At 39.3% G+C, this 12,357-nt stretch overlaps 1 protein-coding gene across 13 annotated transcripts in view; it reads left to right on the top strand.

Moving 5' to 3' along the window:
• PARD3 (par-3 family cell polarity regulator) overlaps positions 1-12,357 on the top strand; it is a 768,046-nt gene that overhangs the window by 564,477 nt on the left and 191,212 nt on the right. For all 13 annotated transcript variants that reach the window (XM_040352652.1, XM_040352650.1, XM_040352646.1 and 10 more), the window contains one exon: positions 5,641-5,898. In XM_040352652.1, coding sequence (XP_040208586.1) covers positions 5,641-5,898 — 258 coding nt within the window. The remainder of the gene's footprint in view (positions 1-5,640; positions 5,899-12,357) is intronic.

Raw genomic sequence — 12,357 nt, 5'->3', positions numbered from 1 at the left:
GTGTGAACCACAGTGCCCAGCAGTGGACCACATATCCAACACACCCTTTTGTGTGAGCAGTAGTGCCCATAACGCTTGAACATAGCAACCAATCAACATTCTACTTGCCAGAAAGAGAAGTGTTGGTAATCGTTTTGACAGGTTGTTTTTCTTAGTGTGTTAACAGTGCCTTGAAAAAGTATGCATACCACTTTCCACATTTTGTCATGTTACAATCAAAAACGTAAATGTCTTTTATTGTGATTTTATGTGATAGACCAACACAAAGTGTCACATAATTGTGTAGTGGAAGGAAAATTATAAATGGTTCAAGATTTTTTACAAATATCTGAAAAGTGTGGCGTGCTCTTTACTTCCGCCCCATTTACTCTAATACCCCCAACTAAAATCTAGTTGAACAAATTGCCTTCAGAAGTAACCTGATTGGTAAATGGTGTATAATTTGATTACAATAAAAATATAGCTGTTCTATGAAGCCCTCAGAGGCTTGTTGGAGAACCTTAGTGAACAAACCGCATCACGAAGGCCAAGGCACACACCAAACAGGATAGGGATAAAGTTGTGAAGTTTAAAGAAGGGTTAGGTTGTAAAATAAATATCTCAAGCTTTGAACATCTCACGTTGCACTGTTTAATCCATCATCCAAAAATGGAAAGAGCACGGCACAACTGCAAACCCACCAAGACATTGCCATCCACCTAAACTGACAGGCCGAGCAAGGAGAGCATTCATCAGAGAAGCAGCCAAGAGGCCCATGGTAACTCTGGAGGAGCTGCAAAGATTCACAGCTCAGGTGGGAGAATCTGTCCACAGGACAGCTATTAGTCATGCACTCCACAAATCTGGTCTTTATGCAAGAGTTTCAAGAATAAAGCCATTGTTGAAAGAAAGCCATTACAAATCCCATTTGCAGTTTGTGAGAAGCCATGTGGGGGACACAGCAAACATGTGGCAGAAGGTGCTCTGATCATGTGAGACCAAAGTTGAACTTTTTGGCCTAAAAGCAAAATGCTATGTGTGGCAGAAAACTTACACTGCACATTACCCTGAACACACCAACCCCACCGTGAAAAAATGGTGGTGACAGCATCATGTTGTGGGGATGCTTTTCTTCAGCAGGGACAGGGAAGCTGGTCAGAGTTGATGGGAAGATGGATGGAGCCAAATACAGGGCAATCTTAGAAGAAAACCTGTTAGTCTGCAAAAAAATTAAGACTGGGGCGGAGGTTTACATTCCAGCAGGACAACTACCCTAAACATACAGCCAGAGCCACAATGGAATGATTTCGATCAAAGCATATTCACGTGTTAGAATAGCCCAGTCAAAGTCCAGACCTAGATACAATTAAGAATTTATGGCAAGACTTGAAAATTGCCTTTTACAGACATTCTCCATCCAATCTGACAGAACTTGAGCTATTTTGCAAAGAAGAATGGGCAGAAATGTCACTCTCTAGATGTGCAAAGCTGGTAGAGACATCCCCCAAAAGACCTGTAGCTGTAGTTGCAGTGAAAGGTGGTTCTACAAAGTATTGACTCAGGGGGGCTGAATACAAATGCACGTCACACTTTTCACATATTTGTAAAAAATAAATAAAAAACATTTATTTTATTTTCACTTCACAATTATGTGCTACTTTGTGTCTATCACATAAAATCCCAATAAAATACATTTACGTTGTGAAAATGTGAAGCATTTCATGTGGTATGAATACTTTTTCAAGGCACTGTATCTTAGCAACAGTGTCACTTGAAAGAAAATGTGTGTTAAGAGAAATAGGCCGTTTTTACTACTAAAAATGCTAGTTTCCTGGCTGTCTGGCTTCAGTATTTTGACCTTTTTACTTGAAAGGATGAACATTCAAATCGGGAAAGTTGAAATCTGCTTACTTGTTTTGAGTATGGTGTATATAACATAGTAATACTGGTGCCATAATATTTGCATTAAAGCCAATACTTCAATATATTTAGGAGTGGGCTTGCAGTGGAAGTCTTTATACTATAGGTTTCCTTCAAAAAATATTTTTAATAATTCCAGATTCTAATCACTTTGACTGTATAAGTCTTGGATTGTGCTGCAGAGCAGGGTAAATTTACTCTGGTTCTGTCCTTATTGGCGCTCAGACAGAACTCCTCTAAATGCAGCTTTTTTTCACCTTCCAGAGTAAATGTTGCGTTTATAGGTCTGTATTGAATTGAAATGTGCAGTGAAATGTGGAGGTGCAGAGAGATGGCTGTCAAAATATCTTCCTGTCAGATAGCTGTGCCAAGTAACAGCAGTCTGCTTCCTCAGCGGCTCACCTAATTGTCAGGGATTTCTGCAGCCCTGCAGCACACCGTAATGGTCCATCAGACTGGCACCTGTGTATATTGTGTAATCGCTATCCGTCAGGCTTGACATTTTTCCACTTTCTTTTGAAGGTGTATATGTGCATTTTATATGTATAGTTTATAATAAGTAGTATGTCTGGAACATTGGCTTAGTGTAAGAGGCCTTTCCCCTGCTCTTTTCCTGACACCTAGAGATGGGCTGAAGAATTGTGCTCTCATCCTAAGCATCATGCGGTATATCTGTCTTCTAGGGTACAAAAGATCCCTGAACAATAACTGGCCTTTTTATTAAAGCATCTGACAGGGTTTGTATTGGCACGTAATAACCTGCCAGTCTAATTTTGCTTTGCTTTTAAGCCACAGATGAAAACAAAGTTTGAAGTAAAAGTAGGTCTCCAGCAAAAACTTTTCTAATTTTTAGTTTTGGTATGTATGTGAAAGGTTTATACTGGTGTCTATAATCCTGTAAGGAAAATTTGTTTCACTTCCTGCCCCAGAAATGAGACAGGAAGTAGGTGGAAATCTAACCAAAATTAGGGGAAACCCAACCTTTGACACCTGTTACCCCATTGGTACATAATACCCTCTGTTTCTCTTCCAGTGACACCTTTTACCGGAATTTTATTTTCCATATGTTGAGCCTAGAGCTCCTCAATGGGGCACCTACAGCAATATAGACCTGATATTTATTGGTCAATTTACGCAGCGCTTTACATATATATACTGTGTTTTGTACATTCACATCAGTCCCTGCACTTAAGGAGCTTACAATCCTAATATCCCTAACTCACACTCATACATACACATACTAGGGCCAATTTAGACAGGAGCCAATTAATCTACCGGCAAGTGTCGGAGGAAACCCACGCAAACACAGTGAGAGTATGCAAACTTCACAGAGATATAGGTTCTAACCCATCATCCTATCCAAAACTAGGAAACGCGTTGCTGGTTTAGTCTGCCTATCCTTTATGAAAATGGTACTACAGCGCTAATTAAATATTTAAAAAAATGTCATTAACAAAATTACCAAATAATAAACGCAGCAATAAAGTGATGTATGTCAAACAAAATGGTGCAAAAATTATACAAAAATTATATAATATATATTGCGCTGAATATTCAGCGCAATATATATTATATCATTTCTGCCTATCCTTTGCCACTCTTAGTTTGAAGACCGAAAAATAAGAAAATTCTAAACATCAACACCAGGAGAGTGGTGGTACTTTTCCAAGCAGCAGGGCTTTCCTGCACAAGCGATTGCTTAAAGGATAATTTCACCTTTTAAAAAATAAATAAATTCACTTTTTCAGACTGCCAATTTCACACTGACATGAAGAAACATCAAACTACCTAGAGCGCTCAACAACACCCTGGTAGTTAATCAAGAACTAGAAGCCTAAAACCGCAAAGGGTATTGGTACTTGTAGTTCATTCACTGAACTCTCTGAATGAATGACGAGGCCAGGTGGACGGAGCCACATTTAAAAATATTTTTTATTGTGACAGCGAGTTTGGGTAGAAGATATCTGGCCTGCTATCTCCTAGAGGCGGTGGGTTGGGGAACATCTGCAGCAGTGGAAACATGTTTAAAGTTCCGCCCTAATAATGTGTGAAACATGTTCCAATGGTGAACTTATCTTTGAATGCATGAAGTATTCAAAGCACAGATGGGCACAGATGTAGACTTCAGGGCTCAGAAAGTGAATATATATGCGTGCATGGGTATGCCATTGTCTGTTGTATACTCCTGTGACTGCCATTTTGGAACAAAACTAATTTGGCTATTTGGAAAGTAGTGATCACTATCTGCAAGACACAGGTTACTGTTTTCCTGAATGAGCAATCGGGGGCAAGTCTGCCAAAATTCATCTGCAAAGCATGTACCTGATACTCCACTCTCTTGATCTCTGTTAAAAAGCATGTATGTTAATAATTAAATTATATACCATATATCCTAAATTCATAATGGGAGACAATAGGACTTGTGTATTAGAAGCATTTCAATTGTGTACCTGTTGGTCGTTTGTGTTTAAATGCTTCTGATATCCACTATTGCATAGGTGGATATCTTGGATCTTGCCTTGTGAGGCTACCTAGATGCAGATAGAGTTCTAGTGTTGCACATCCTTATGATCACACAAAGAGTTTTTATAGCATAATGAAAAATGTCTGTGACCAGTTTCCATTCGATGCCATAACTTCATCCATATTCATTCATATCTCGTGAGCAAGTGAGAAAGATCATGGGGAATCCCCAGGGTGTGTGATTCAAGTGGGTCTAGGACTAATATTATTGCTTAAGTGCCATGTATAAAAAGATACGTAATCTGAACTACAAGTTGGTCAAATATTTTAGGAAAATAAACAATTTGTCTTAGATGCATTGCTCATCTGTTGTGTTTAAACGATCCATTGTTAAAAAGTTAAATCCCTGATTTCACATGCAGTGGCTGTCAGTGCTGGTAATCTAGCATTTCCCCTCCTATTCTCAGTATTTCTTATTGCAGAGTATTTCTTTTGATTCCCTTGTACAGTAGAGTAAATCTTGGTACACACTGAGTTTTTTCCGTTCAGACCAAAAAACTGTCACCTCCGGTTGGAGCCGCTGTACTAATCATTTGACTTTAGTACAGCGATCTCCCACGCTGAGCTGTTGTGTTCTGACAGAAAGACTGCCATTGGCTGAGAGCACTGATAGGAAGCCAGTGGGCTGTTAGTTTTCCAGCATGTTCATCTGACCGAAGCCGGCTTCTGTCGGATCGGCTGCCATACACGCGGGCTGAATGTTTTGGACGGTTTTTATTGAACCGGCCAGTGTCACCCGGCTGTGAGGGGCTTTAGGGTGGGCTACTATTGCTCTAGAATTTTTCTTTGCAGAATGTTGACTTTGGTTTGGTGCATTCCATGTGTCATGACCAGTATAGTAAGTAAGGGTGTCTGTAATTTTTTTAAATGTCAGTAGTGTTATAGATTAGCCTTTAACTTTCTGCAAGGTGAAGAAGTTCCATGCCTTCCAATCCACCATCCAATGCTTTTATCTCAGTAGCATCAAAATGAATGAATATCCTTAGAGTACTCATGACAAAAATAAGTTAATCTCTTGTTATTACCTTGTTCTAACCATGGACCTACTGACAATATAAATGCTTGTTTAAATGTAAGAAGGTAAAGCAGGAGACAGCTGAGTTTAGTCTGACACTTTAACTGTGTTGTTTTGTACAGGGTAAAAATATAATTTTTGTTCTTTAGTATTTTTTTCCAGATCCAACTTTCCAGCATTTTAACCATTTCTTATTTACACAGGATTCAGGCTAAAACCCGGGAAATTCGAGAAAGGCAAGCTCGGGAAAAAGACTATGCAGAGATTCATGAATATTCAAAGAATTACAGCATCTCTGATGATCCAACCTATGCTACTACGGGCCAGTACGACACTATTCCTAACAGCGGTACCCTTAATTTGAACAGTAGACCTCAAAGCCCAAGAGATGGAAAGCAAATGGAGGCGCTGTATGCCCAAGTTAAGAAACCGAGGAACTCAAAGCCTTCACCTGTAGACAGGTAGGCACTGAGCAAAGTATTTAGATGTCGTAAATGATAACTTGTGTTTTTATTTGTGGCTTTCTGCTTATCAGTGACTGTTTACAGATCTGGAATATTTTGTAATGAACAAGACGAAAACTTTAAGTGGTTTTACATTATTCTTAACTAAAATAAAGTATTTTTTTTTATATATATAAAAGAGAAGCCTTTACGTCTCTTATCCGCAGTCTTTTTCTGGAAACTAGAGTGCTTTTGTCAGAAAAATGTTCCTTTCCTTTGATCAAGAGCTTGATTAGATGATTTTTTAACTTTAAGTCAAACTCGAAATCATCGTAGATAAAAATATCACTAATTATACGAGACAGTTTCTTCATTTTGCAGTGGCATTTTAGTGCATGTTGTTTTGTTGGTTGCCTGGCAGTAGAAGCGGATTTATCAATTTTTCTTTTTGGTCCTTTGATATTTAAGTGTTGTTTTATTACAAAGAAAGTGCCTTGATGTGCTCACCAGCCCCAAATTAGTTCTTTCTGAAAAAGGGGATATTGCTAGTAGCCTTTTTCTTCCTGTTAGAAGATGTTCTTCACAGTAATTGACTTTACTAGAGTTCTTTTGTGTTGACCTAATTAGGAAAGTTGTCACCATTCTGCTTTGTAATCTTCCATTTTAACTTTAGTTCACCAAAAGAGGCCAAATTTCATCCAGAGCATTGGACAACGTGATTGCTGGTAGCTATGTTTAATTGGAAAGCTGCACAATGTTAAAACCACCCCTAGGGTTAACCCAAACGGCAGCATTTCAAAGCTCCTTATTGTTGCTGAAAGGTTAGACTAGACTGGAATTTGACAGTAGTTTTTCCCCGAAACATAAAAATTATTTTTCAACTTCCCACGATCTTCTGTCTTGTTTTCCCTGTGCGAGTTTGATGTAAACAAAGCACATTGAAGACTCAAGAAATTTAGTTAGATTTATCAATCCCAGCCACAAGGTTTTATTTTGTTTTGTGTAGAGATATCTGTTAAGCAAATCTTACCCAACCCTGTGATCCAGAGCTGGGTTCTGTTCCCTCTGTTACTACTCTTTCAGCCACTGGGGTAGCAGATCACAGGGATGTGCCAGTAATTAGTCTTTGGAGGGCACAGGTCTCACCTTTTCAACAATGGTAAAGATTTTAGCATTACCCGGCCATTTTTTGTTTTCAGTGCTGCAATAATTGGACTGAAAGTTCTATGTCATGCAACACTATACCTAAATTAATTTTATGTCATATTTGGAGACTGGTTTCTTTTGGTGGTATTAAATATTAAGGGAGTAAAACAGAGCCTTGGTAATGATGCAGTAGATACACATTATACAGGTTGGGCACATGGTTGGTGCATTAGATCGACAAGACGGGGTGGTTCACTAGAAACAGCGCATGCACAGAGGAGATTAAGGGGTTAACCGCTTCAGCCCTGAAAGATTTGGCTGCTGAATGTCCAGGCCATTTTTTGCGATTTGACGCGGTGTCGCTTTAACTGGCAATTGCCCGGTCGTGCGACTTTGCACCCAAACAAAATTGATGTCCTTTTTTTTCCGACATATAGAGCTTTCTTTTGGTGGTATTCGATCATCTTTGTGGTTTTAATTTTACTGTGGCTTTTGATATCTGCTTCCACCTCTGTCTCGGAGATGGAGTATTGGACATCACTTTTGAATATGTTTGAAAGCAGTGAAATTTTTTTTTGTAGCCGGTAATTATCATTTCCAATGCATGTCCTTGCATTAAACCTTTATAAAAGATTCCCATACACTACAGGCAGACTTTCCTCCTCATAGCCTATTTGATCAGGCGCGGGTTGATGGATTCTCTCTGTGCGTTATCCAGACACTCCTTCATTGCTACTCAGGGTGGTGTTTGCTTGTGTTTATGACATTTTGGTGGAACACATTTAGCATATGAAAGCTGCTAATAGTACGCATCATAAGGATGAAAACACAAGTTACTGGCCCGTCACAATGCGCAACTACAAGATAATAATATAAGAGCGCCCTTCCCGCAGTGGTCCCCTGTATGAGACCCTCCTGACGATCCTGAAGCATTCCTCCGTTCTCCAAACATATACCGGGTGCTTTGTTCTGGAAGCACAATTGAACTAAAAGTGGCACAAAGCCTCGGCACATCTAAATAGCAGTCAAATAGTAGGCTACTCATCCATAGCTTTTTGTGTCTGCTTTAATGGACACATAAATACCATAATCACATGTTTTTCTATGTGCTTTTTACAACCGTTGGGAAAATGTCCATTTTAAAGAGAAGACCTTTTGTGAACTGTATTTTTTTGCTGAAGTGTAAATGCCATTCAGACATGTCAAGAGAATATTATTTAGAAGAAACAAGAAATAGCCGGCTAGTAAACCATTTGGTTGGTTGTTTTATTTTTGTATTGCGTTTCAGAAAAAAAAAAAAATTGCCATCAAATGTTTTATCCTTTCATCACAAATGTAATGTTAAAGTAGAATTCCAACCAAATGGCTGAATGCATGGTTGAAATACAAGTGAAATGTGTTTGTAATTTTTTGCTTTAGAGAGAAATTGCTGTACAGAGCTTGTAGGTTCCTTTAGATTGGACCATGCCTGAGCAGAAACCATTTAGTCTTGTAAACCTAACTGAAATCCTCCAGTCTGCAGTACCTGAAACATGTTAGAATTGAGCAACTATAAATGCAGTAAGTTATGGTAGGTTCACAGTGCTAGCTCTCTCCAGCACAGCATGATTTCTGTGAAATTAAAGAAAAGACCATATACAAAATAAAAGGAAATGTCATATTTCAAGTCATGTGCATGACATCAGCAGGTCTTCTAAAAGAGATCACGTGATTTCTAGCTGCCAGGAACATTGTGGATGTCTGGTGTCACTTAGAGACTGTAGAGAGTGTATTTTCAATCTAATAAATGTTGGAAGGCTTGCAACGAAAAGGAGAAGATTACAATTACTATACAGCAGGGATCGCCAAGCTTTTAAAAAAACAAAGGGTCCATTTACTGCCCTTTTAAACCTTAGGGGGCCGGACTGTGGTCAGTGGAAGTGGAAAATGCCGTAGGCTTGGTGGTCAGTGCGAGTAAAACGATTGCATCATTGGTGTCAGTGGGAGAATTAGTTCCACATCGCTGATGTCAGTGGGAGGATTAGTGCCCCATCTCTGGTGTCAGTGGGAAGAGTAGTGCCCCATAGTGAGTGTCATTAGGATAATTAGTTCCCCAGCACTGGTGGGAGGATTAGCACCCCATAGTTGGTGTGAGTGAGAGAATTTGTTTCCCATCTATGTTAATGGGAGGAGTAGTGCCCCATAGTTGGGTTACATTGGGAGAATGAATTCCCCATCTCTGATGTCAGCAACAGGATTAATGCCCTGGCTTTGGTGTCAGTGGGAGGACTAGGGCCCCAATTGTTGGATAAAGGCAAGCAAAGGGCAGCATTTGACCCATGGGTCACAGTTTGGAGACCCCTGCTATATAGCATTGCCAAAGAAATAAGGTCTGCATATGTTAAAAGCAAGTATGGCACGTCTTCTGTAAGGATAACATTATTTATACATAGAAACACAGGTTTCAAAATGGACACCAAGCTATAATCTTTTACTCTGTGTGTGTGTGTGTGTGTGTGTGTATATATATATATATATGTATGTATATATATAGACAACCACCCCCAGTCAGTCCCCTCCCTCCACAGTAAGAATCACCTAGCAGGGCACACATTTAACCCCTTGATTGCCCCCTAGTGTTAACCCATTTTCTGCCAGTCACATTTATACAGTAATCGGTGCATTTTTATAGCACTGTTCGCTGTATAAATGTGAATGGTCCCAAACATTTGTCAAAAGTGTCCAATGTGTCTGCCGTAATATAGCAGTCCTGACAAAAATCGCAGATCGCCGTCATTACTAGTAAAAAAAAAAATTCATAATTCTATCACCTATTTTGTAGGCGCTATAACGTTTGCGTAAACCAATCAATAAACGCTTATTGCGATTTTTTTTTTACCAAAAATATGTAGAAAAGAATACGTATCGGCCTAAACTGAGAAAAAAAAGTTTAAAGAAAAAAAATTCGATTTTTATTATAGCAAAAAGTAAAAACTTTTTTTTTTTTTTTCAAAATTGTCACTCTATTTTTGTTGATAGCGCAAAAAATTAAAAACTCAGAGATGATCAAATGCCACCAAAATAAAGCACTATTTGTGGGAAAAACAGGTTGTAAATTTTGTTTGGCAGTCACGTCGCACGACCAAGCAATTGTCATTCAAAGCGTGACAGTGCTGAAAGCTGAAATTTCACCTGGGCAAGAAGGGGTATGTATGCCCAGTAAGCAAGTGGTTAAAAGCGCCTGAAGAAAGAACTGTTTGTATTGACCATAATTAGAATTACTTATAGCTCCTCTGTAAGTCAGTACAACTGAAGCAGTACCTAGGACAGGGAGTTCAAAAAAGGAAATAACGACTCGCTGGAATGGCTGAAAAATCATACTCTCTGCAGACAGCATTATAATTTTATAATGAGATTCATCTGACAAAGCTGGACCATTTCTTTTAACTTCAGCAACTATGTTTGAATGCCAAATCTTCTAGCCCCTGTCTGCTGGAGCGTCTTGTCTTGCTACAGCAAAAGCGTGTTTTCACTTGAGTTCCATCAGCGTAGTATGAAAACATAAAACCTGTGTTTCCAATGTGAAGCAGTGCATATGAAAATAATAATGCCTTAGATGAAATTGGCATATGAAAAGAAACAAAAGCCAGTCATGGTCTGCAACAAATACTGACTCTCCCTCCAGGAAATAGGAACAGCGCAGAGCATTGCGTGTTGATGAAACACTCGTGGTGCAGCACGTCTCACCAGAGGTGAAAGCCTGTGACTTAACTAGAAGCAAATGCTCTTGCCGGATGTGGAAGAAAATCTACCACGTTCAGCTTGTTAGACAAGAAAGATAAAAGAGCGATTAAATAAACCATTCTGCGACTTCCTCCCCCCCTTACCGATATTACTGGAACAGACAATTAGAAGGCATTGTCCATGGCAGTCACTTCACTTCTCTATCCCTTCCATACTCATTGTACTGTTGTTGGGTCATAATGAAATCCAGATATTGGCCTGAAGCAACTTGTCAAGTGTTCATTTTTATTGCTTTTTTTTTACGTTATTGGTTTAGTGAAACACCAGTTTATAAAGGAAAAATGTATCCTGTCCATGTCCGTTATAAATATTGCAATGATTATGCAGTTAATTGTAGATTCATACATGCTTGTTTTCTGTAGATATGGAAAGAAACTAATGCAGTTATTGCCTGATTTACTGGAGGAAGTGAGAATTCATTCTGACTTCCACAATTATGCATTAAAAAAATGAATAAAAAAAATCTGTGAAAAGTGAATCAAACCTACAAACAGGAAATTAAACCTTTCTGGGAGTTCTTCTACCCATAGTTTACAGTGGCCGTTCTCAACACTTTTACCTCCAAGGAACCATTTATATTTGGTTCAGGTCCCAGAACACCTGTTAACAATAATTATACCTACAGTTTGTGGTTCAGTAGCATGATTGCTAAATTGTACAATGTTTTTAATATACAAGAATAACTAGTATGATCCCAGGGCAGATACGTTTTACACATTTCTGTACAACAACATTTTTAGTAATCTGGAAATTAGTAGTAATGAAAAATAAATGTATAAATTGTGGTATCCCTGAACATCAGTGTTGAAGTGCTATCTTGCTTTGGTATTCAGTGTAGGTAGGAGATCAATTCACCATCGCTCGTTGCTCAAGGAGCCCCCTAGAAACCTCAGAAGGAACCTAAGGCCGGCCATACATAGTTCGAATCGTGGCCGTTATTGGGCAGGCTGAATGTACCAAGTTGACTGATCAATAAATTTAGGTAATGCCAGCCTTCCAGATTCTCTTGCAATTATCGCTAACAGCTATAGCAATCAATGTCTACACCCAGTGGAGGTGGCTTCCACTGCCTCTGCCGGGAGCGGGCAATGGCTCAGCAAGAGGGATTCCGCTGTAAGCACTGTCTGCATTAATGGGGGAATTGTTCAAATTTCTTTCCTGCAACCCGTGGTATGTATGGTCCACGTACACACGATCGGAATTTCCAGCAACAAATGTTCGATGGGAGCTTGTTGTCGGAAATTCCGACAACAAAAATTTGAGCGCTTATTGGATATTCGGATCACGTGTACACAATTCCAATGCACAAATTTCCACGCACGCTTGGAATCGAGCAGAAGAGCCTCACTGCTTATTGAACTCAATTTTTCTCGGCTCGTCGTACGTCTTGTACGTCACCGCGTTCTTGACGTTCGGAATTTCCGACAACATTTGTGTGACCGTGTGTATGCAAGACAAGTTTGAGCGAACATTCGTCGGGGAAAAAAAATTCCACGGTTTTGTTGTCGGAATGTCCGATCGTCTGTACACGGCATTAGGGTATCATAG

Source organism: Rana temporaria, chromosome 5 (assembly GCF_905171775.1).
Source record: "Rana temporaria chromosome 5, aRanTem1.1, whole genome shotgun sequence".
Classification (NCBI taxonomy): domain Eukaryota; kingdom Metazoa; phylum Chordata; class Amphibia; order Anura; family Ranidae; genus Rana; species Rana temporaria.
The sequence above is the reverse complement of the archived record's forward strand: the minus strand, read 5'-3'. Positions and strand labels throughout refer to the sequence as shown.